The following is a 27,455-nucleotide window of genomic DNA, read 5'->3' on the forward strand; positions in this document are numbered from 1 at the left end:
ACTAAATGAAGATATTGGGGGGACAGTGGGGATTGGGAAGGAAGATTAGAGTTTCAACATTTCATTCTTGAGAAACCTATTATGAAAGGATGGAAGATTAGTATTTTATGTCCTTTCAATAATGAGGTCATTACAGATGGAGGAAACAACTCTGACTGGGGAAGGATGAGGGAGCAAATCAGCTGTGCCCTTCCAATGAAACCATCCCAGTATTTGACTTAAGCAATTTATGGAAATCATGGAAAACATGGGCAGTTAGACAGGGATTTAAAATGTCATCCTTCCACATACGAGTGTCTTTCCTCTGAGCCATGTCACTTGGTAAAATGGATCATTGGCTCAGATATAAAAATAAGTGGCCATGACCTGTTTAAGAAATAATTCCAACATTCACCTCAACCGATTTAGACTACATATTGAATCATCTCACATAAGAGGGAAAAGATTATTCAGGTCACTTGGACAAATCAACTAGCTATGCGACTAGTAAGTGAAGCATACTCAAGTACTGAAGTTCCAAGAATCATCAGAGTTTGGTGCTTGTGTCCATTTTGATGTAAAGCCCAAGTTAATATCTCTTCAGTGCCGTTGACTTGATGTTGTCAACTCGCCTTAGAGGACATTTAATTATACTTGTGCTACTTGTTTCAAAGCCATTCCAATGGTGCAAAAATGGTCCCTTTGTTCTCAAAATGATGTTTACAAAAAAATTAAGGAATACGTACTTTAAGATATTCCAAAACATTAAACTGTATCTGAAAATAAATCTGACTAAGTGAGGTGAAGAGTAAATTTAAAGCTCTTCTTCACATAACACACATATTGTCTTAACCTCTAATTGCTTTGGCAAATTTTTATCAAACCCCCAACATCAAACCCATATTGACAGAAGAATTGTGGAATATACTTAGGCCTGATGAGGGCATTGGCCAACCATTTGACATCCCATATCTCCTTGTAATAAACAGGTCTGAACTATTGATCATATAGTTAACACAGAAAGGGAATTAGCAATCTTAAGGCTGCAATAGTGTGTATTAACACATGCAGTAAATTAATGTTAATAAATTTAGAAAAATATTTCTGACCAGTTAGTACAACAAGAAGCCGATTGTAGATTTATAAATAAAACTGTTTTCTCCATCAGTCACCCATTCGGCAAGACGACAGTTCAAACCCACCTCTGGCCATCCTGAATTAGGTTTTCTGTGATTTCCATAAATTCGTTCAGGTAAATGCCAGAATGGTTACTGTGAAAAGGCATAGCCGACTTCCTTCTCCATCCTTCCCTGATCCGATTGCAATGACGACCTCACTGTTTGGTACCCTCCCCAAATCAACAAACCAACCAGTCACTTATCTATAGTGAGGTAAAAAACTTGTTTTATTTATATTTATCAACAGTCGTAGCCCTCACAATGCCATATTTTTATGGACAAAATATTTAGAGTGCAGATCACTTGGTCAGTCAATATTGAATACTTGTCTCTGGGGATGAAACTGTTGGATATTAATGGTTACAATTAGAGTATTTTACAACGCACTTTGGATGATAAATAAGAAAAAAAGGAGTAAATATATCAAAGGAGCTAATGCTATACTGAGAAGAGTTTTATGAAGCCAAAATTACTGCAGGCTGGGAAATGCACTAAGCATTCCAAAAATTTGAAAATAAAATCCCATTTAGCAATCTGAGAAAAAAGAAACAGATCCTAAAGGGCTTTGAATTCACAGTCAAGACACACAAAGTCATCTTGAAAGTAGGGCTGTCAAACTAGCACTGAAACATAAGTGGCGGCGTGCCCCCCCTTTTTTTTGTTTTTTTTGTGTGTGTGTGTGTGTGTGTGTGTGTGTGTGTGTGTGTGTGTGTCGGCAATGCTGGTGTGCAGGTCTCCACCAAACTGGGGGCTGCCCTCGTGTTAGCATGTAAGACACACATAGCCAAAATATGCTGAACTGAAAGTGGCACACGACAAACTTCAGGGAGGAGAATCATCCCAACAAAGGAGGAAACTGTGTGTTAGAGGGCTATGTCCTTATCCACATCCTGGTGAGCAGCTCTTTCTTCCGTCAGTGAGGTTGGCATGAAGCCCAACATGTCAGTGTTGTTGATTTGAGTGACCACAATTTGTTTTCCCCCCACATCCAACCATTCAGTTTCCCACTGATGCTCGATTCTTCTGTCAGATAATGAGATGGCAGCATTTAACGGGACAACACATTGACTTAAAACACAATCACGACATCCTTCTTTGTTGGATGTGTCGTTTCCTTGTACCGCAGTGTGTCCAGGTACCCAGCCAAAGACTGCCTCCTTGCAACAGTGTTGAAGCCACTGTACGGAATCATGGATGAGCTGAATCAACTGGTCTAATGGATATATTTGGTGGCCTGCTTCTAGCAAACACATGGGGGTCAAAACAGATGAGAAACATTGTACAGTGATGCTTGTGAATCCACTCCATAGCAGTCATAATGCCATAAACTCTATACATAATTTGTAAATTGCTCCAGCAGGCATACTTTGAAAAATCTATCAGGGAAAACAGTTCAACAACTGAGGGAATTCTATTGCTGGATCCACCCATACAAACAGCAATAAAAATGTGGTACATACTTTAAACTGAACAAAACAGAATTGTAAAAATGTAATTTGAGGTACAAATTTTCTTGTACCGAGTCATGCTTATAATCACTTTGGACCTCTGAAGATGCAAGGTGGCAATTTGTTCTATTCCTGGCTTGAATTCTGATGTCTGATTTATTGAGATCCTTGACACAGTCAGCAGCAAGTATTCTGAATGACTTGGACACATGGGACCAGTTCCTGAACAGCCACTTAAAGTTCAGATAGACTGCCACTCTAAATGCTAACGAGTTGAGTGACACCGAGATTCTCAGCACTTGCCAAACCAGGGGAAGGTGCCACCAAATCCAGAGTGGTGGTTCACCAGCCTCTGCACATAAGACTCTGAACTGGGCGGTCCAAAAGGCTGCAGCTGATACCTGGTTGCCCTCATGGTGGACAGTGGCTAACAAACCAAAGTAGTAAATATGGACAGATCCATAAACAATGCTACCAGAATCTAATCATGATCTGACAAACACCCTATAAAATTGCAGTAGGTGGAAGTTGTCAGTGTCCAACACCTTTATGCCAAAGCATTTCAAAGTATTAACGATATGAAGCCCTTTGTTTACAGGGGTTTCAGGTGCAGGAGCAAAGTTAATTTAGAGTCAAACAGTAGGCACAAAAAAGCACATATTGTCCTTAAAATGTTAAATATTGTCCGCATTGTGACCTCTGAGTGGTTAAAACTTCAGTGAGCACCATTAAAATTGACAAACGCAGTCTTCTCTTGTGAGAACTTAGAACCTGTTTTATTAACCAAAGCTTCCAGCCTCCCAGTGATCAGCTGTAGTTGTCTTAAGACTGGAGAAAGATTAGAAGACTGCAAAGTCATTCACAGACAAAAAGCATTAACTCTGTTAAATGACTGCTGAGGAGAGGCCATTGACAGCAATTACTGTGTGACACAGTACACTGCCTTGGAGCACCCCCCATTTCTCTTGAACACAGCAGTCAGATGAGGCATCACCATTGCATTATCAAAAGCATCTTTCCATGAGGAAGAACAGGATACGAAGTGGCAGGATAATAAGTAGCAGACATCCATGTAGTCCCCATTCATGAAGTTGGTGAAGGATGTTTTACCTCCAAGTGATGGTGTATCTTTTTGCAGGTGAAAAACCACACCAACCAAATTGTTTTGGTGTAAGAAGGAATCCTATATCAGTCTCCCATAGAATAAAGAAGTCAAGGGCAGAACAGTAGTGCCTGAAACCACATTGGGAGCAGCTTAGATTACCTCAGAATTCGATGAGCCAGACAAGATGGCAGTTGAGTATGCTCTCTAGAGTCTTACCCACACAACTGGTAAGGGCTATACTCTCATGATCAATATGATCCTTGCCTGGTTTCCATAATGAAATTACTATTACCTCCTTCCAAGTTGTGGGGTATTGTCCATCAAACCAGATCTGATCTAAATATGATAGGCACTTGCCTTTGGCTCCAGGCCACAGGTGACTAAGCACGGCATAATTAACCTGATCTTGTCCTGGAGCAGTGTGTCTTGCCACATACAGAACTGATCCCAATTCCCACATGGAGAATGAAATATTTTAGACCACCTCATTAGACAAGAAGAAGCAGAGCCACCTCATCTTCACAGTGCTACATAACACCTAGAAGGCAGGAGATTGTCTGGATGACACAGTGACAAAGTGTTTAGCTAAAACACTTCCCTCACCTGTGCTCTCACAGACCTGAAGGTACAAAGGTTTTCTGCAAATGGATGTTGTTTGAATTCCCACAAAATTGCACACTTTGCTTGATTACCTAATGACATTCATCATTCCACAAAGAGACAGGCCATCATCGAAGATGGCCTCCCATTGACCACCATCTGAGTCAGCAGATGAATCAACACCAGATAGTTATAACTAGAATGCAAATCTGACCATTTCCCACTGGACCAAGTATGCAATACCTGGGGAGCAAAAATAAAGGTCAACAGCTGAAAAGGTCCCAGTAGCTGTAGAAAAGTGTGTCATCTGACCAAGGCAATACTGCATCTGCATCCAATGGATCATGAGATTGAAAATGTAAATAATACACTGATTTTAACTGATGTGACAACTTCCACTGCTACTGCCTGCATGGCTGTGTTAAGAGGGAAAGAAGAGGAGTGGCATCTGTACAGGTGGTAGCCCCTTAATACAGGCGTGTCTGTGACTTTAAAATGAGTTTCTTGTAAGCAGATGCAGAAGAGTCTCTCCTGGTGCAGCAGCTGTAATTTTTCCAAATGTGATCTGTATCCATTCAAGTTCCACTGCAATATGGAAGTCCATGTGGGAGCCATTGATTAGCGATGGTTGTCCTTTTCCGTGCCCATGTCCTTGTTGTTGACCCTTGGCAGTGGTGATTTACTCAAGAGGTCAGGGGGAACATTCGACAGTGCCTGGCTCTCCATATGGATATCAATAACATCAACAGTAAAGCCACTACCAGAAAGGGAGACTGCTCGCCGACACAATGGTTTAGCTGCCACTTCAACTTCAAACATATTTTTCCTTACTTAAGGGAGGGGTTGCTTGCATGGATAGAGGGGACAGTTTAGTGGGCTTCTGATGGCGAGCAGCGGTATGTGCTTGAGGTTCCAAGTCCATCGTCGTCGATGGCTTCTGAAAGATTTCAGGTTTGAGTCTAGCTTTCCCCTTCCCCGACATGTACACTGACAACTGCATGTACTTTCACTTGAAACTGTAGTCAATAAAGTCAAACATTCTGGAGTGACAGTATCAAGAAACTTATCTCACTGGGAGAGAAGTGTTCGTCGCCAGTGTGACTATGTTGAGAAATAAATATGTAGACATGGAGAATAAAGATTTAGAATGTTAATAAATTTGTTTTATTTAAAAAGCTTTATGAAATATCACATAAAAATTGAAAGCATTACTTTTCAGCAAGCCCTCATAGATGTAACAAAATTAATAAAAACCATAATAGTTGTATTTTCATCACTGATTTCCCCCCCCCCCCCACGCCCCACCCCTTCGCCACCACAAGCACCCTGCTTGGCTTTCATCTCTGGCAGTGCTTTGTGAATCTGAAAACTGTTGTGTAAGCTTTAAAGCACTATTATAGCTTCCTAGACAACTGATCACAGTTTTCATGTCGGAGAAGGGCAGCAGCATTCCTTCTTCAACAGTACTTTGCCTAGAAAACCATATGGAATTTGAAAACCAAATTTCAGGTTGACAACACTGTTTTTTATTAGTATCATATCATCCTATACATCATGAGATGTTTGAACTGCAGGTCCAACAAGACGAAGTCTCTAATACGCTAAATTGATGATTCTCAAACTGTGGTCTGCAAATTCGAAAGCGTACATATTGGCTAACTTCACTTGTTTTTAACTAACTATGGGATTAGTGCTTTTTATTTTTTATATGTTTTTATGACACAATCAGATTAGTATTTCACAATGCTGCAACTGGTTTCAAGCAGCCAGGTATCATTTCCAGACTAAAGGCACAGGCTGTAAGCAGTTTCTATTGTGATGTCAACAATACTGAAGCCATTTCAGTATGTGCCTTTAGTCGGAAGATGACAACTGGCTCATTTGAACTGATTACAACACAAAATGCTCATCTGACAGTGTTGCAAACAAAATTTTTAAAAAAATAATTAAAAAACAAAACTTAAGTCAATTACAACTTCATGACCAGACAGTACACCATTTTTCCCATGGATTAGTGTTTCACAGTTCTATAATAACATTCGTCAAGCTTGAGTTTGTGATTATCATGAAAAGTTTACAGTGTGGCTACTGCTGGGTGATGAACAACATTTTCTCAATAGAAAAGTTTGAAACAGCTACAATAAATATCTCTTACAGGAAGATCAAACGCAGTTATGACCTCTCAGAATACTGTAGCAAAACGAATTACACAAACATTGACAATTTACGAATGATATTGAAATAAACACAAATAGTAATATGTCAGAAATCAATATCTTTTCCATCAGCATGCTGTACCCTTTGTACAGTACTGGAAGATACAGAAACTATACACAGATTTGCCACAAATTAGTACAATGAAGCTAGTGTAAGACAGCACAAACAGAGCACAAAAACTGTGTCAGATTAGATCTGCAGCACAAATATCTTAAGTAACTGGAAGTGATTTAGAGCTCCACCGTAAACCCCTGTTTCTTTGAAGAATCATACTCCCATGTATAAAACAACTTCATATGTCTGATTACTTTACAAATGAGTTAACATGTTAGATATTTGACTAAGCGCATAAGTAAGAGGAAGTTTCGAAAAGGTCTGAAATTGTGCTTAAAGTTTAAAGTCACTAAGTATTATCATCATGAAACACTAGATGAATATAGTCTGGGTAATCTGTACTCTATTTTAAGCAAAAGCTAGTTTTTCATGCATTTCAATGTTTATGACATCGTGTCTCTTGAACTGGGTGTTGTACAATGATATAATTTTTCAGGTACATTCAATGGTGAATGTCTATACTGCCTGCAAACTGTGTTGTGAATAGAGTTGGTAATAAAGAAGTAATAAACTAAAAAGTCATGCCTGATGCTAAAGTTTTACTGCATGACCAGTGAAAATGGAGAAAGCATTTTTCCTTTCATCATTTTGCAGTGGGGTATTAGAAAGAAGTAGTTTTGTAAAGGTTTGACATTCTGACTCATGTTTGTCGGAAGTTGATAAGTGCTCTCATTCTCACATACTGGATGAATACGTCTGGGTATCTGCGTGCTGTCAGTTACACTGCATCAAGACAAACACACCGTTTCTAACTGTAATACTTGCTGCATTGTGTTCAGCTTTTAATATGAGGCTATATCTTAATGCATAGATTAGGACAGCATTTTAAATTTTTAAATTTGGTCAATAATTATGCAAAATATTGAAAATCATATTTTTGTTGCCTCGAGAAGCCCTACTAATAATAAGAGACAAGTTTTACATCATTAGTGACTGATGAAGGGCTGATGTTTAGACCAGCACCTAAAGTCATAGTTGAACTAAAAAATAAAATATGGTCATTAACAAAAATTTCAAAATATATTTAAAGTCACAAACTGTAAATTTAAATTTGGAGTCTTGAGAAAGTGAAATGTGATCCCCCCCATTTTTGTTGCTGGCTTGGATGTGAAGACATAGTGAAATCTGCATTTTAAATTTCACCATGCTTGTTATAAACAGTTAATTATCAACATTCATAGGGTATATGCAACATACAGTATTCTCCAAATTAAAAGCTTCACACAATACTTCCTTTAAAAAGTTTCAAAAATCATCAAGCTGTAACCGGCGCACATGCATACACAAGAACATTCAGCTTACTTGCCTTATTTTCGTTCAGAAACAAACAACAATCCATAGTACAGGCCCTATGTAGGCAACAAGAATGCTGCCAGTTGTGAAGAAAAGCAAAAAGGTATGTTGTAAAAACTAAAACATTACTATCACTAATAACTAAAGCAGTAAAGACTTTATAAATGTCTCTTTAGATTACAAGCATATGTGACAAAATAAATTATTCAAAATCACACACCGAGTCTTGCTGGAGGGTTAACAGTACGGGCCCTTGCTGTCCTGATGCGTGAACGCCGGGAAGACAATTCAAAATCATTTTCAAGGTCTTCTTGACTCACAGAACTCGACGCCATTGTCCTGAAACACACATTACTTGAGCAGTGATTCTTGCTGCTGTGGAACATCAGACCACAACGAAACAAAACTCATGCACACAGGGCACTGCATACTCTGTATAAGAATAATATGGCTTCAAAATTTCAATGCATGTCAATAACTGCTATGATACCAAGAAAAATGACCAATCTGGGTACACACTGATCACAAATCTTATCTTTTCCCAATCCATCTCTACCATTATACTTATGGAACAACAATAGTAATATTCCTCAACAATAAGAATGCTTCTGGATTAACATAATAAGTTTGTTATGCATTGACTATATTCCTTCACTTGGTGAGTGAAAAATACTCTTAAGGGATACCTCCATCACAATCACTGGATCTGTTTAGCCTGCCACGTGTCTACTACAGCCATTGATATACTGTTTTGGCACTATCAACGATTCCACTACATGCAAACTTACAAAGTTACTAACACACATAATTAAAGTAACTACATAAGATGTTATGATTGAGATATGTGCCTTGACACAACTGTCATGAAGTACATGCCACTGGAAGCAAGATACGAGATGAAATTGGAAGAGATCACAGGTGTCTCTCCTAGTGGTTGTTTTGTTTCCATAAATAAATCAAAATGACAAATATTCACTCAAATAAGTAAAATTTTTGCTCTATTATATACAGCACCTCACCTTTACAGAATATTCTGTCAGCTTCTAATTTATAAAGTGTTAAGTTGTATCAACAGACATGTTTATAGTAACTGATTTTGACATTCAGAGTTTATGAATGGTGGGCTCCATGTGGTTCCCAAGTTGTGCAGTGACCATAAACCATAAAGTTACCAAATAAGCAGCAACCAGTCGCAAAATCATGTTTTATTTATTCACTTTTGCAATCAATTTCAACTCATTAACAGCCATCATCAGTGCTACAATACAAGAATAAAAATAAAAATAATAACAGTGACATAAAGCAATGTAAAACCAATTAAATGTATGTAGACGCATTAAACCATTTAAAATGCACATAAAAATTTACCTTTCAACGAATATGTGCCCTGAGTAGTAATAGTGTCCTAAGCAGAGGACAAACAAAGTGATACATCGAGAATTGACTATGACAGCGAGAAACCATAAGGGGGCACTGCAAAGCAAACCCACGCTCTATGCGAAAAGATACAGCTAAAATAAAAATAAGAAGAAATGACATACAAAATGAGGTAAAATATAATGATATAATACTAAAATATTTATATAAAATGGATATATTGACAAAGATTTTTGTCAACCACATAGTACAGTTATACACGCCAAAAAGCGATTGTACAAATTAGTAAAAAGGAACAAAACATGGATGAGAAGCACACGATGGAAAAAATTTTTTTAAAACTTTGATTTTTTTAAAATTCATTATCATATTATCAAAAAGCAAAAGTTAATCTTAGTGCCAAAACGTAAAACGGTGTTGGCATCCATCTAGCATACAGTTAATGATATTCAGGAAGATCGGATTTTTTTTTTTGGCAGACGGCGCCACATTACTGAATACACATGTAATGTAAACTAAGTTGAGATAAGAAAATTACGGACACGAACAACACAAAATTATTAAAGAAACAAGACAAAATGCAAAAATAAAGTGCTAGCACACTTCAAACATGGAAAAATTAACAGAGGCTCGATAGGATGAACTGAGAACTCTTAGGGGCTCTTACGGTGTGCTCGTGTAACATGAGGCATAAATCTATACCATATGTCTGTTAGAGGAGCCGACAAGACGGTAAAAGCCCAATTAAAGGGCGTCAACGCAAACTTAGTCACAATAACATCATTCATATCACCAATATATTCATCTCCACCCCCCTCCCCCTCTTTTCACTCTTCCCTCCTCCACCCCCCTCTTGTCTTTCTTTGTCCAATAATTTCCATTCCCATCAAGCAAATGCTCGGCGAAGAGCTCCCAAAAATGAACTCCCCTCACTATCACCTGCTCATTGAGAAGGTACACGCTAGCTGATCTATGATGACTGAAGATCTCCATACCCTCTAACAAATCAAGATAATTTCCTTTTCGCTCTATGTAATAACCTCACATGCATCTCAATTCGAGGAAGTTCATGTCCACTATCTATACTGTGGGCTGCAAAATTTGACCTATCAGCCGGGTCCTTTCTGTCAACGGTTACATGTTCAGCAAATCTAGTTTCAATTTTCCGTCCAGTCTGACCTACGTAACATGCTTTACAGCTTGGACAAAGTATTTTGTAAACCCCCGAATGGTGTAAAACTTTTACTTTATCTATGCCATGATCTAAAATTTGTCCCAAATTATCCTTAGTTGAAAAAGCAATCTTAACCTTGAATTTCCTAAAAACAACTTCAACATTAATACTAACTGCCCCTTAGTATGATAAAGAAATATATTTCATCGTTTCATTTTTCCCTACAATTACTTCATTTGCTCCCACGTGTCTATATTTTTCGGCAAATTTTTCATAATTTTTTTGAACAAGCAGCAGCGGATAATCATTAGATTTAGCTATGGAAAAAATAATATCTAACCCAGTTTTACGATCCTCTTCAGAAAGTGGGGTACAGAAAACGTGATTAAATGCAAATTTGAAAAATGCCATTTTATGCTGATTAGGGTGGGCTGAATGATAGCACTTTATTTTTGCATTTTGTCTTGTTTCTTTAATATGTTTGTTTCATTCCTGTCCGTAATTTTTTTATCTCAACTTAGTTTACATTACATGTGTATTCAGTAATGTGGCACCATCTGCCGGAAAAAAATCCGATCTTCCTGAATATCATTAACTGTACGCTAGATGGATGCCAACACCGTTTTACATTTTGGCATTATGATTAACTTTTGTTCTTCAATAATATGATAAAGAATTTTTTTTAAAATTTTAATTTTTAAAATTTTTTCTATGGTGTGCTTCTCATCTGTTTTGTTCCTTTTTACTAATTTGTACAATCACTTTTTGTCACATATAACTGTACTATATGGTTGACAAAATCTTTGTCAATATATCCATTTTATGTAAATATTTTAGTATTATATCATTATATTTTACCTCATTTTGTATGTCATTTCTTCTCATTTTTATTTTAGCTGTATCTTTCCACATAGAGGGAGGGTTTGCTTTGCAGTGCCCCCTTATTGTTTCTCGTTGTCATAGTCAATTCTCGATGTATCACTTTATGTTTAACCTCTGCTGAAGACGCTATTACTACTCAGGGCACATATTCGTTGAAAGGTAAATTTGTATGAGCATTTTAAATGGTTTAATGCATCTACATACATTTAATTGGTTTTGCATTGCTTTATGTACATTTATTCATTTGGTCACTGTTATTAATTATTTTTGTTCTTGTATTTGTAGCACCGATGATGGCTGTTAATCAGTTGAAATCAATTGCAAAAGCGAAGAAATGAAACGATTTTGCAACTGGTTGCTGCTTATTTGGTAATTTCATTCAGAGTTTGTTTTCCACAGACTAAACATGTCCACAGAAACCTCAATCAATCTACGATACCAGCATCCTGATACCACCTACCATAACTACATAATTTTTAGAACATGAAACATTTTGTTTACATAGAACAATGGACTTATTTATACTGATCACACCTTGTCTAAATGGTGAGGTTTTGTAAAGCTCTCCAAGTACACATAGTAACATACCAAAAATAATAATAGTACCTAAAAAAAAAGATGTCATGCAAGAATATTCAACTCATCCTTTTTCTTAATTTATAAAAGAATTCTTCATAAATATCTCATTTTTGCAATATATCCTAGTGGCATAAAAATGCTGTAACTCAAAATTTAGGTAGAAATTAAGAATACCAAGCAACAAATATGACAGAGCTAGCCTCTTGCCTATATTTGGGTGACACTTTGCCTGCATTTCTAGCAACTTGTTCCCACGTGATCTTTTAATCCACTTTATTATTTTCCCTATTTTTAGCAGGTCTTTTCGATTGGGGGTCTTACTGACTTGGAAATATGCATAGAGTGCATACCAGAGGTGAGATTGGGGAAGGGGGTGACGGAACAAGGTGGCAACAGAAGGGCATCTGGCTATCTCGTGAACTAACCGCACTAACCCTGATCCAAAGCAGAATGAAGACAAAAGAAAAAAAAATATTAGTAATAGCAAAGAAAAATAACACTTCTGTCAATAAGACAGTGTTCAGAAGGTTGCATCAGTGTACATAGTAATAAAAATAAAAAGTTCATGTTTATTTAGTAATTATTATTTCTTTCTTTTCTCAGACGTTATGTCTGGTCAAAAATGGAAAGTGACGCGGACCTTCACCAAGCGTGACTTCCTTTTAACTGTACGGTATTTGTTATATTGCATTTAGGAACTTTCGGGTAATTGAACATGTATCAATAATTACGGATTTCTGTAGTTGTATATACAAGTTTGGATGTAGCTGTATTGCATTGATGTACTGGTGGATATTGTGTGGTATGACTCCACTAGTCGATAGTATAATTGGTATAATGTCAACTTTATCCTGATGCCACATGTCCTCGACTTCCTCAGCCAGTTGGATGTATTTTTCAATTTTTTCTCCTGTTTTCTTTTGTATATTTGTTGTATTGGGCATGGATATTTCCATTAGTTGTGTTAATTTCTTCTTTTTATTGGTATGATGTCAGGTTTGTTATGTAGTGTTTTATCTGTTATAATGGTTCTGTTCCAGTATAATTTGTATTCATCATTCTCCAGTACATTTTGTGGTGCATACTTGTATGTGGGAACGTGTTGTTTTATAAGTTTATGTTGTAAGGCAAGCTGTTGATGTATTATTTTTGCTACATTGTCATGTCTTCTGGGGTATTCTGTATTTGCTAGTATTGTACACCCGCTTGCGATGTGATCTACTGTTTCTATTTGTTGTTTGCAAAGTCTGCATTTATCTGTTGTGGTATTGGGATCTTTAATAATATGCTTACTGGAATATCTGGTGTTTGTTTGATCCTGTATTGCAATCATGAATCCTTCCGTCTCACTGTATATATTGCCTTTCCTTAGCCATGTGTTGGATGCGTTTTGATTGATGTGTGGCTGTGTTAGATGATACGGGTGCTTGCCATGTAGTGTTTTCTTTTTCCAATTTACTTTCTTCGTATCTGTTGATGTTATGTGCTCTAAAGGGTTGTAGAAGTGGTTATGAAATTGCAGTGGTGTAGCTGATGTATTTATATGAGTGATTGCTTTGTGTATTTTGCTAGTTTCTGCTCGTTCTAGAAAGAATTTTCTTAATTGTCTACCTGTCCATAATGTAGGTTTTTTATGTCGATAAATCCCCTTCCTCCTTCCTTTCAGCTTAATGTAAATCTTTCTGTTGCTGAATGTGAGTGATGTATTCTATATTTGTGGCATTGTGATCATGTGGCAGACTTCTAGGTCTGTGTTACTCCATTTCACTACTCCAAATGAGTAGGTCAATATTGGTATAGCATAAGTATTTATAGTTTTTGTCTTGTTTCTTGCTGTCAATTCTGTTTTCAGTATTTTTGTTAGTCTTTGTCTATATTTTTCTTTTAGTTCTTCTTTAATATTTGTATCGTCTATTCCTATTTTTTGTCTGTATCCTAGATATTTATAGGCATCTGTTTTTCCCATCGCTTCTACATAGTCGCTGTGGTTATCCAATATCTAATCTTCCTGTTTAGTGTGTTTTCCCTTGACTATGCTATTTTTCTTACATTTGTCTGTTCCAAAAGCCATATGTATATCATTGCTGAATACTTCTGTTATCTTTAGTAATTGGTTGAGTTGTTGATTTGTTGCTGCTAGTAGTTTTAGATCATCCATGCATAGCAAATGTGTGATTTTGTGTGGGTATGTTCCAGTAATATTATATCCATAATTTGTATTATTCAGCATGTTGGATAGTGGGTTCAGAGCAAGACAGAACCAGAAAGGACTTAATGAGTCTCCTTAGTATATTCCACGCTTAATTTGTATTGGCTGTGATGTGATGTTATCTGAATTTGTTTGGATATTAAGTGTGGTTTCCCAATTTTTCATTACTATGTTTAGGAACTGTATCAATTTAGGATCTACTTTGTATATTTCCAATATCTGTAGTAACCATGAGTGGGGTACACTATCAAAAGCTTTTTGGTAATCAATGTATGCGTAGTGTAGCGACCTTTGTTTAGTTTTAGCTTGATATGTCACCTCTGCATCTATTATCAGTTGCTCTTTACATCCTCGTGCTCCTTTGCAACAGCCTTTTTTTTCTTCATTTATAATTTTGTTCTATGTTGTATGTGTCATTAATTTCTGTGTAATGACTGAAGTTAATATTTTGTATACTGTTGGTAGGCATGTTATGGGGCGATATTTAGCTGGGTTTGCTGTGTCTGCTTGATCTTTAGGTTTCAGATAGGTTATTCCATGTGCAAGTGTATCAGGGAATGTGTATGGGTCTGCAATGTAACTGTTAAATAATTTAGTTAAATGTGAATGTGTTGAGGTTTAGCCAGAAATTTGCTATTTTATCTTTTCCAGGGGCTTTCCAATTGTGAGTAGAATTAATTGCTTGGGTGACTTCATGTTGCAAAATTATCACTTCAGGCATTTGCGGTATCATCTTGTATGTGTCTGTTTCTGCTTGTATCCACCGTGCATGGCTGTTATGTTGTACCAGGTTTGACCATATGTTGCTCCAGAAGTGTTCCATGTCTGTTATGTTCGGTGGATTGTCTATTTTAATGTATGTGTTATCTATTGTCTGGTAAAATTTCTTTTGGTTTGTGTTGAATGTTTGGTTTTGTTTCCTTCTATTTTCACTTTTTTTGTATCTTCTAAGTCGTTTGGCCAATGCTTGTCATTTCTGCTTTTCATCTAATTGCTCAATCACTTCTTGTTGTGAGATTTTAACTAACCTTTTTCGTTTTTTTCCTGACATTTCATTTCTTATACATTGTGTTAGCTGTCCAATGTCTTTTCTCAGTTTTTCTATTCTGATCTGTAGCCTGTGTTGCCATGCTGGTTTTGTGGGTTTCTTCTGTGTGTTGGTTGGTTCTGATATCTGCCTAGTGTGTATATTTAGTGTAGTGAGTGCTCCTACATAAACCAGGAATTGTAACTCTTCCATAGTTGTGTTTTCATTTATTTTGTTGTGTATGATTGTGTTGATAGTTTTTATTGTTGTTTCGACTTATTTGGTGGTCTATGCAAGAATGGTCTAATGTCTGTATTTGTGTCTTTGTATTCTATATATGTCAGCTGAAATTTTTCTTCTATATCTAACATGTGTGTCACTTCGTGTTCTATTTGTGCTTGTTCTGGTGGCTGTCTTAAGATTTCGTTTTCCTCTGATTGTTTAATTGATGCGTGTTGGTCTTTGTTTGCTCTGGGATGTTTGAGTCCATTACTGTATTTTCTTCTTCTTCTTCTTCTTCTTCTGATTGCACATTATTTTGTTCTAGTATTTGTTGTACTTGTTGTTTGATGTTTTCTAATTCCGACTGGGGTATCCTGTTATTTTTGATTATTACACGGATCAGATCAGCTAGTCATTATTCTGTTAAAAATTTTAATTCTGGGTATCTGGTAATAAATGTTGTGTATACTTGTGATCTGTATCCAGTTGTGTTGGTTCCTAGGTTTGTTGCTTGGTAATAACAAAACATGAGGTGTCTATTAACTCCATCTGACCATCTCATCTTCTGTCTTTGTTTTCCTTCTAGGGTCGTTGCAGGAAGCATATCCTGCAAAACACCTCTATTTGGATTTAAATCATTTTCCAGTTGCCTAGCAGTGTCGTTACTATAGTGGGCGGGAATAGGGTTCAAGCGTCGACCCCGACCATGACGGCACTTGTCCGAGGCTTCTTTAGTTCTGTCCTGAACCAACTAATAATAATAATAATAATAATAATAATAATAATAATAATAATAATAATAATAATGGCAGCTGAAAAGTAGCACGAGAATGTAAAGAGCAACTGGTAATAGATACAGAGGTGACATATCAAGCTAAAACTAAACAAAGGTCGCTACACTACGCATACATTGATTACCAAAAAGCTTTTGATAGTGTACCCCACTCATGATTACTACAGATATTGGAAATATACAAAGTAGATCCTCAATTGATACAGTTCCTAAACATAGTAATGAAAAACTGGAAAACCACACTTAATATCCAAACAAATTCTAATAATATCACATCACAGCCAATACAGATTAAGTGTGGAATATACCAAGGAGACTCATTAAGTCCTTTCTGGTTCTGTCTTGCTCTGAACCCACTATCCAACATGCTAAATAATACAAATTATGGATATAATATTACTGGAACATACCCACACAACGTCACACATTTGCTATACATGGATGATCAAACTATTGGCAGCAAACAATCAACAACTCAACCAATTACTTAAGATAACAGAAGTATTCAGCAATGATATAAATATGGCTTTTGGAACAGACAAGTGTAAGAAAAATAGCATAGTCAAGGGAAAACACGCTAAACAGGAAGATTACATACTATATAATCACAGTGACTGCATAGAAGCAATGGAAAAAACAGATGCCTATAAATATCTAGGATACAGACAAAAAATAGGAATAGACGATACAAATATTAAAGAAGAACTAAAAGAAAAATATAGACAAAGACTAACAAAAATACTGAAAACAGAATTGACAGCAAGAAACAAGACAAAAACTATAAATACTTATGCTATACCAATATTGACCTACTCATTTGGAGTAGTGAAATGGAGTAACACAGACCTAGAAGCACTCAATACACTTACACTATCACAATGCCACAAATATAGAATACATCACGTACATTCAGCAACAGAAAGATTCACATTAAGCAGAAAGGAAGGAGGAAGGGGATTTATCGACATAAAAACCTACATTATGGACAGGTAGACAATTAAGAAAATTCTTTCTAGAACGAGCAGAAACTAGCAAAATACACAAAGCAATCACTCATATAAATACATCGGCTACACCACTGCAATTTCATAACCACTTCTACAACCCTTTAGAGCACATAACATCAACAGATACGAAGAAAGTAAATTGGAAAAAGAAAACACTACATGGCAAGCACCCGTATCATCTAACACAGCCACACATCAATCAAGACGCATCCAACACATGGCTAAGGAAAGGCAATATATACAGTGAGACGGAAGGATTCATGATTACAATACAGGATCAAACAAACACCAGATATTCCAGTAAGCATATTATTAAAGATCCCAATACCACAACAGATAAATGCAGACTTTGCAAACAACAAATAGAAACAGTAGATCACATCGCAAGCGGGTGTACAATACTAGCAAATACAGAATACCCCAGAAGACATGTCAATGTAGCAAAAATAATACATCAACAGCTTGCCTTACAAGATAAACTTATAAAACAACACGTTCCCACATACAAGTATGCACCACAAAATGTACTGGAGAATGATGAATACAAATTATACTGGAACAGAACCATTATAACAGATAAAACACCACATAACAAACCTGACATCATACCAATAAAAAGAAGAAATTAACACAACTAATGGAAATATCCATACCCAATACAACAAATATACAAAAGAAAACAGGAGAAAAAATTGAAAAATACATCCAACTGGCTGAGGAAGTCGAGGACATGTGGCATCAGGATAAAGTTAACATTATACCAATTATACTATCAACTACAGGAGTCATACCACACAATATCCACCTGTACATCAATGCAATACAGCTACATCCAAACTTGTATATACAACTACAGAAATCTGTAATTATTGATACATGTTCAATTACCCGAAAGTTCCTAAATGCAATATAACATATACCGTACAGTTAAAAGGAAGTCACGCTTGATGAAGGTCCGCGTCACTTTCCATTTTTGACCAGACATAACGTCTGAGAAAAGAAAGAAATAATAATAATAGTAATAGTACTAGTAGTAAAATGTCGTAGTTATTATTCCCTGGATTCACATTAATTTTATACTTAGACTACAATTAACTTGTACCAGAGCATTATGGTGAGTGTAGGTAAAAATATGTTTGTTTTTTAGCATATGGAATTAAAATAAAATTGTATTTACAAAGAATTTCTTTTGAAAATGTAACGGACATGATGAGTGTCAAACTGGTTTTAAAATGATCCTGCCTCCATTATCTGCATCCTCAAGTAATCCCATGCTGTTAAAAGTCATCATGCACAAAGAAAGTATGCAAAAAGTAAGTTTCTTTATGTTGCCTTGTGAGCATGTTAAGATCACGTGTAAGGGAAGATGCATGTCACACAGTATCTTCACTTTAACTTTTAAGTATAATAATGTTGTTTACATCTGTTAGTACAGTAAACAGACATTCTCAACTTTTTAGATACAAGGTGCAACATAACTGAAATAGGAGGTTAAACAGGTAAAACTCAAGAATATTTTACACACAGTCTCCTTTTTTTCAGCTTTATTTCTTTGCCCTTCATTCTTTACCACCTACAGAAAGGCACTCCTTGCTCTGGAAACTCAGGACACCAGTACAAATTTATTTCTTAATAAGTGTATGAACTTTAAAGGAATGCATAAGTTACGAAAGTATATACTGAGAGAGAGAGAGAGAGAGAGAGAGAGAGAGAGAGAGACAGAATGAAAGCATAAGCTATCCTTATCTTCATACAAGAATAGTTAGCTAATAATACTGTCAACCATGCAGTCTGAATGAAAGAAATGTATTGCATATCATGTTAAATTCCTTCAGATTTATTAAAATGGTGAAGGGAGCAATAAATTCACAAATGCAGCAGAAGACAGTGACACTAAACATTTAAAGATTCTACCCTCAACAATTATTCATTATATTTGTTTATCTGAGAGAAAATGATTTGTTGTGATAAGAAAGCAAATATATTGTTTATCTGAGAGAAAATGATGTGTTGTGAATATATTAGATGAGCCAACTATGCACATGAATAACGTATTTTCCCTCTTGAAGGCACACACTGACAGCAACACATGCATTTCAATTCAGAATCTGATACCGGTTGCAATAATGCAACAATACAGTACTTGTTTTTAAGTACCACATTCTCTATTCAAAGGAGTGATGGTGAGGCATCGGTTATGTCTCTCAGGCATTCATGTTTTATGGAGACATGGAAACGACATTATGATGTGTCATGTTTCCAAGTTCTAATCTGGTAACAGCATATCAAATGCCAATTTGTAGGCGGATAATGACAACATCCATGTGCCTTATACAGCAGAGCAATCTCTGCTGTGTGTTGATACAAGAAAAGTCATGCAACTTAACATACGATAACAATATTGGATGTACCAGTACACATTTTACAGATCTATCAATAGCCAAATGTTTGTATTCATCTTCATTGAGCCAGTAAGTACTTTGTTCCAGAAACTGATTAGCCCCTGGATAGCCATTAAATGAATCTGCAAATACAGATTAAATTATTTCTATTTTTCTGGTCAAGTAATATTTGAGCGCTATTATACAAGTTGGTTTACAAATTGGAAAGACTGCACCTTTTTTTCATATAATTTTTAAGCATTTCATGTACTTTTCCCTCAATGCTGCTACCCCCCTTCAAACTTCGTAATAGTTTATATTGATGATGATGAATGATGATGATGATGATGATGTCCCATACTCCGAGGAGTGCAGACTACTTTTCTTATTTTGCTATATGGTATTCTGATATGCTCATTTCCTTTCAGAAAGGTCACAGTTTGTAGTAACTTAAAGATCATCATCTAATAAAATCAAAAGTTGTATCTAAGAGTTCCTAAGGAAGTATTGTAGGCACCCTGCAATTCTCAATCTGTATAAGCAATTTAGGAGACAATCTAAGCAGACCTAAAAATGTTTGTGCATGATACTATCATTTACTCTCTAGTAGTCATCAGAAGGTCCAAATTACAAAATCCTTTTGACAATATAATGGCATCATGCAAAAAGTGGCAGCTGACCCCAAACAAGAAAAAGTGAGAGGTCCTCCACATTAATAATAAATAAAGTCTGTTTACATAACAACTCTTATAAGCTTTAAAGCTGTCAGTTCAATTAAATATGAAGGGATTACAATTACAAACAATATTAACTGGAACCATCATGTACAAAATGTGAACCCACAACTATTTTTTATTAGCAGAGCACACAGAAAGAGCAACAAATCTACTAAACACACTGCTTACACTACTTTTGTCTATCTTCTTCTGCAATACTGCATTGCAGTATGGGATCCTTAATACCAGGTAGGATTGATGAAGAACATAAGAAAAAGCAGAGTGGGGGGGGGGGGGGGAGGAGGGAGGTTTGACACACATGATAATCAAGCTGAGTTGGCAATCATTAAAACAAAGGCATCTATTGTTTTACTGAGATCTTTTCACAAAATTAAATCACTAAGTGTCTCCTCCAAATTCAGAAACTTTTTTTTATCTACCTAGTGAGATATGGCCATCATGATAAAATATGAAAAATCAAAGCTTGAGAAATTGTCAAAAAGGCTCCAGGAATCTTCTGCCAAACACACAAGTGTTAATTGCACATTAATCGCCAGATGTAGGCTATAGCTCAACCCCAGTACATAGCTAATGTATGTTTGACAGCCTATTAATGCACTGTATATTCTTTTCAAACTATATTTATAAGCTACATGTAGACATCGGCTGATGCTCTTATCAGCATTTTCATTTTTCTCCTATATTTTCTTTATTACACCTCAGTTCAGGTGTGAAGATGCCTGCAACGGCTTAGCAGACCAAACCTGGCATGAAACATGCAGCCACACAGTTTATACATAATAAGGGCAGGAGGTGTGTCTGGACCTGATGAAACTTTCATCTCTGTTATTTCTCATTTTCCAACTAACAACATGCCTGCTCAAAATGTTAGGGAGCAGCTGAAGCAGTTGGGTACCAGCGATTAAGATATTCTGCTGTGGCACACCAATTACTTGTGTCAATGATTAGACTTAAGATTCTTCTAGAAATGGATATTGCAGCACTTCAGAGGAACAGCATGGGGCCTTCTACTTATGTTCACTTCACCACACAATATGTGTCAAGGAAGTCTATGGTTTCTAATCTATCAGAAATGACCAATTAATCTAAGTTTGTCACCAATTATAGTAGCGTCTATACTATTCATCCTCCCCTTCTCAAGAACTGTTTGATATAAAGTCATCCCATTTGATGTTCATAATGTATCTAAGTTTTTATTGGTTGAAGCATTCTAGTTTCTTAAGATGACAGTGCTATAATGTCCAACAGGTCAGGTGGAACTAACTGCTCATTACACCATCAGTTTGATGAAGTGTCATATCTTTGTTCACTAAGACCCTATTGTAAGGGGAAAAAAAACCATAGGTAACAGCTTATATTCTGTTCTCCATGTCCTTTGGTTGCTGATATACTTCACAGATAGAGGAACTGATCTATTTGTTCCAAAGGTGAGCAGGATACAGACATTGAAAACCAGAAAGGCAGTTCTAGGAGCTGCTTGTGAGAGTAGCTTTGTTTTCAGGATGTTGATGGTTTGGCCAAAACATTCATATGCACTACTGAAAGTTTAGAGACAGTTGCAACTCAACAGGTGTATGAGCCAGAGAAACACTGTCACCTGCATATTTTAGATCAGTTACTTGGGTGAGACTTGTGAACATTTTAGAATGTTGTGGACTAATTAAGTAGCCCTCTATCAATCTGTACTCAGGTTCTGGTTACAGACAATGTCTCTGAGCATGACAGTTACAGGGCAATGTCGTAATGAGAATGCATCATTGTTTGAGCCCGTAAGTAATAGAGAGTCTATCAGATGTTTCATTCTGGCATAGCACTTGCCAAGACACATCATCACGGACAGTTTTAGTCAGTTCAACATAATGTTCAGCTGAAACATTTTAAGAGCTCCCACATAGCTTCTTTGGGCACCATATCAAACATTTTTCTAGGTCACAGAGCACTAACAGTAAAGGCTTATGTTGTTCCCCACATTTCTCTTGTTGTCATCACATACAGATGATCATATTAATAGTGCCTCTGCAGGGGTGAAGTCCGGACTGATATTTGGGACATACAGTCTCAGAAAGAGCCTGGAGGTAATTATGCAGAATTTTAGCAAAAATTTTACCAGCCATGAGAGCAAGGATATGTCACTTGGTAATTACTACATATGCTTCTTTCACCTTCTTTAAAGATAGTGACAAATGAGGAATTCTCCACCTCTACTGGTACCTTGTGGGTTTCTATATTAACAGAAACAGAGAAGAGAGTGTTTCAGAGGTAAGCTGTCACTTTGAATTGTCGCCAGAGGGATTTCAGGTATGTGTGCCTTTCTCAACTTCATAAGATCTAGAACCTTACTAAATTACGAAGTTTTAGTGAGACTGTCACCTATGGTTGTGCTGGTTGCTGGGAGACATGTTTTTGGAAGTTGTTAGGAGCAATAAAACTATAATTTAAAAGTGACCTGTAGTGCTCTTTCCAGCAGCTCAAGATGCCACGACTGTCAGCAAGGATGGTCATACAACTGACTGTTTCCAGTGCCCCTGATTAACATCTCTTATTCAACGTACAAACTGAAGTGCCTGGCATTGACAGCCTTTGGAGTTCTTTGGACTTTGTCACCACTTTTTCTTCACTGTCCTTATTTCAGTTTCATATTTCCACTTGAGCTCTGGAAAACATGTTTTGTTTTCCATAGAGGATTGATCTTGAGCAAGAAATAGGTAAGCATTCCACTAGATACATAAAGGTTCATTATTTCATTATTTTCATAAAAAATAATTTCTCTTCTTTACATTCAAACCAAAGATATCCTCTACAGTCTTTTTGATGGTGTATTTTAAACTGGTTTCGATGAGACAATCTAAAAGTGTGTCTTTCAAGACAGCAAAAAGTTTTATCCTGAAGGCTGTAAATGGTGAATTTCCTCCTGAAAGTATTTGAGAAGTAGGATTGTGGTTTACAAAGTATGAGAATCCTCAAATGGCTCACTAACAGTTTGTGAACAGTCCTGCAACCAACAATGTTTCGAGCTGTTTTCCTGATCAGAAAATCTTTCTTGTCATCCTGGGACATGATGACAGTAACATGCCAGTGTTTGGAACATGGATGCATCCATTTGGTCTTGTAATGATTAGGTACATGGAATTGCATACTGGTGATATACAGCTCATGTCCACCACAGAGACCATAAAGTTGCAACCCACCTGTGTTGCAGTTTCCAACACACTGATTACCCAAAAGCAACTGTCTCTAGCACTGAAGTCGTCAAGTGGCAAGAGTTTATCTTTAGTAGGTATACTGACGAACATTGTTCAGTTGATGGTTGAACTGGTTATTCGTATCTTCAGCACTGTCTAAAGAGGAAGCAGAGGCAGAGATAACTGTGACAAAGCTATCTGCAACGAGAGGAATTCTAAGAATTATTATTCCTTCAATGACAATCTGCATCCTTTCCTTTCCAGAAGATGGTGTACCCTGAACTAGTGTCACTAACGTGTTCTTTGCTTGACAGTGATTCCACTTAATGTGCAATGCATATATATTATCTTGCTAGCTCATGGGGTGATGAGTTTTTGTTCTTTCCAGTCCGTCTAGAAGAGTCCTGACATACCATGTTCCAATAGCCAATCACATTGTTCTTTCTTTGTTTCCAGCTGCAGATTACGAGTGAACGTCAGGGTGCAGATTCCCAGACAGTTGCAAATGTGACACTATGTTCACCCTACTTTTCCCTAGGGCATCCTCATTCAGAGTGGGCACTAGTTATCCTAAATAGGCTTGCCTAGTCATAGATGCAGGACCAGATACAGAAATAGTCACTAGAGTTCTCAGGAAGATGACTATCAAATACCCGTCACCAATGTGGAAGTTCAGACCGACACCTTCAAGCCTCACTCAAGCCTGCTCCCACTGTCAATATCCCATTGCCACTGGACTTTGAGGAAAATGGTAGGAGAAATTGCCATTCGTGCAATGCTTTTTGGCAGTTCGCAACTTGCAAGGGAGTAATCCACTCACTGTGATTCTGGAGCCTGTCATGGCACACGGGTATGAGTTACAGATTTTAGACATCACAACTGCAATGAACTGCTGCAAGCCCTAAGACAAAAGCCAGTTTCTCTGGTGTGGCCTCTTTTGGCTAAGGGATAACTGACAATCTTAGATGAGAAATGTTTCTCTTCTGCTCTCCATCATTGGGTCCTAGGGCATTGGGAAAAAGCTGTATGGAAAAGGATGTGAGAAGAGAGGTGTCATTGTGGGACACACTTTGTCAGGTTAACTTCCTCAATGGAGAAATAGTGAACACATAATCCATATAAAAGAATTTAGTGGTTCAATTGGACGTCAGAAACCTGATGCCTTTCTTTTCACAACAGTCCACAATTTGAATATGACAGGTTAGTCAAAGTGGTAGTTGAGAGAAGAATGTCCATCCTCCCACCCCAGACTTTCTCTGCTGCTTTATATAATTTGTTGATGCCTTACATTCATTGAAAAAAGATGTTAGTATCATTATTGCCACCAACAGCTTGAATAACAATATTTAAATATAGGCATTCATTTCTGTTTGAACATAATACCGTGAAAGACCCAAAAATGAGATGGCCCAGATCTCAACAAAGGTTACCCAGTCTGTGCTTTTATATCAACTTCGTCTGTAACAAGAGAATTTAATCACGAGTGTTTTAAACTATAAGCATGCTAGCAACAAAAATAAAGGTTACGAACAATGGTTTGAAGTATGGCGTGACCAGTCATTCTGCTAAGCTGTTCAAAACAACAACAATGTGGGACACAGTCAAAAATATTAAATAACACATTTCTCAAATTTTTCTCATAATATGTATGAAGAGTAGTCAGGTGAATAGTTGAATTGGTGCAGCAGACACATACACTATGTTGACAAATCCAGCTATAATCAGAGACACATACTGATGATATTGATATCATTTAGAATCCACACAAATATAAATGGTCAAAGGTGTCTTCTCACAAGATAGGTCATATGACAATTACAATGTAACATAAAAAAACTATTATTAACCCCCTCATAAATCCTCTGATTACAGTGCTAAAGCTAATTAGAATAAATGAAGACATTTTGAAGTGCAAATATAAGCAAGCAAGTGGTCCTCAAATATCTGTATAAAGTGAAGAACAGTTCTGAAGATAGATGCAATGGTACTAAGTAATACATGTCACAAAACATGTGTTGTTCTTCATTTCACTTATTTGGATTTTCGTTATTAGTGTGGAATAGGAAAATTATATCACAAGTAAGTACAGATACACTTAAGCTTTCCACTTTTCTCATTCATATATTTTTCCAAAATAGATGTTTGCAGTACCCAAGCTGGAAAATACTGTCACCAAACAGATAATACGAATTTTTATCAATCAGAGACATTCCCCATTCGTCCAACGTGTCAAGGAGTTCCCAACAATGTTTTATTCGCATACCACATATTGTTTCAGAGTTATGTAGATGTCGACAAGCACATACCAGGGGCCAATCTAATTTCCATGGTACCCAAACACGCAGAAATTTTGTATGGCACTCAGTGGCTCACACAGCTGCATGTTTGTTTACGTGCCTGTAATCGCATCCTGGCAATCGCACGTTTTAAAGTGTTGTGTGATGTTTGTGGATGACTGCCCTTTAAAAACTTTTTTTTTTTTTAAATTACGAAGTTATTACATATGACTGTGTCGACAACATTAGTTTTAAAAACTAGACCACTTTTAAAATTTATTTATAGGCCTAACCTATTTTTAGAAAGTACGTAGCGAAAAATTTAAACATTTGGCTACGCTATTTAAAAACACCCCCGAACAAACAAACGTTTCGGTGAAAAATTCTTTCATTATATTTTCAGGTGTTTAAGCAGTAAGCCAAAATCTAAGGAAACTGCCACATGACACAAACAAAGTAATTCACCAACAAATCAATATGAAATAGAAAAATAATGCTTTCTATACAAAAACATACTGTTTTAGTGCCCCTTTCCTTTCTGAAGGCGAATATCCAATAACAACGTCAATAAGTTTTAATTTTCAATCTAATACGCTTGGTGCGTCACAGCGCGTCATCCACGAGACACTACAACTGGAATGTGTCAATAAAACATTTGCATCCGACACAATCGTTCTTTTTACAGATGACAGCAACAACAATGGAACAATGTAGCACGGAACTTAATAAGATCTACTTTTGTTTACCCATAATGTGGCGATTAAACACAAACTGACTTCGAATATTATTCAACGCAACACAGTGACACGTACAAAAAGACTAAAAATATACGAGCACTAGTCATAAACCTTTAGTAATGACACTTTTCAGTACTAAGAAGTCTCTCAGAAAATCGGGATGCTGCAATCTGAGAAATGCAAATGGAGTAATGAAAAGAATTAGAAACGAGCACTTTAAATTCTAGGACACATCCACATTACCTCCTTATTCCACAACAGCTCGCACCCCTAGCGTATCACGCACACTGTCACTAGCTATACTTTCGTAAAATTCCACTACTCCGTCACTGATAACATTATGGTCAAACTATTAACGATATTATTGACATGCAGCGATTATAATGTTCGTGCGTACATGCGTGTTTACAAAGATACTCACACGAACAGTGCAGGAATGGAAGGCCTTTGCTTACAGAGATATAAAACTATAAAGTGGGGATCAGGGTTTTACATAATGATTTCGAAGCATAAAGATATGTTTCGAACTATAAACTTCTTTCTCAGTTCAACGCAATGCATTTCCCAGTGTAGCAAAATACTGTGAAACTTTGTCTCGACAATGAGAGACAGGAGTAGTATGTTTTCTTTTTTTGCGGAAATATTAAACAATCTATGGCACAAATTTTCCATTGTGAGTCCCCTTTTTAGATTAGTTTACTGTTTCGCATGAACACAATCTATTACTTATTACTGGATATATAGGTCTACAACAAGATTATTGAAAAGGCAGTATTTTAGCAAATACTTAGCCAATGAGAAACAAACAACACAAATACTTCCACAGTCAAATTTCAGAATACTTATCCAAATAGCCCCCATTGTTTACGCTAATGATCAGTTACGAAATGGTCAAGAAGCTTGTAATTCACGACATTACGTGGCTCAGTCGTCACAGT

At 36.6% G+C, this 27,455-nt stretch overlaps 1 protein-coding gene across 3 annotated transcripts in view; it reads right to left on the minus strand.

Annotated features, from left to right (window-relative positions):
- LOC126184842 (PRKC apoptosis WT1 regulator protein-like) overlaps positions 1-26,925 on the minus strand; it is a 57,500-nt gene extending 30,575 nt beyond the window's left edge. For 2 of the 3 annotated variants that reach the window (XM_049927451.1, XM_049927450.1), the window contains exons 1-2: positions 26,761-26,925; positions 8,155-8,273 (exon numbers count right to left, since the gene is read on the minus strand). In XM_049927451.1, coding sequence (XP_049783408.1) covers positions 8,155-8,269 — 115 coding nt within the window. In that variant the 5' untranslated portion in view covers positions 8,270-8,273; positions 26,761-26,925. The remainder of the gene's footprint in view (positions 1-8,154; positions 8,274-26,760) is intronic. The other variant, XM_049927452.1, reaches the window with a different exon arrangement.
- Between the last annotated feature and the right edge of the window lie 530 nt (positions 26,926-27,455).

Source organism: Schistocerca cancellata, chromosome 4 (genome assembly GCF_023864275.1).
Source record: "Schistocerca cancellata isolate TAMUIC-IGC-003103 chromosome 4, iqSchCanc2.1, whole genome shotgun sequence".
Lineage (NCBI taxonomy): Eukaryota > Metazoa > Arthropoda > Insecta > Orthoptera > Acrididae > Schistocerca > Schistocerca cancellata.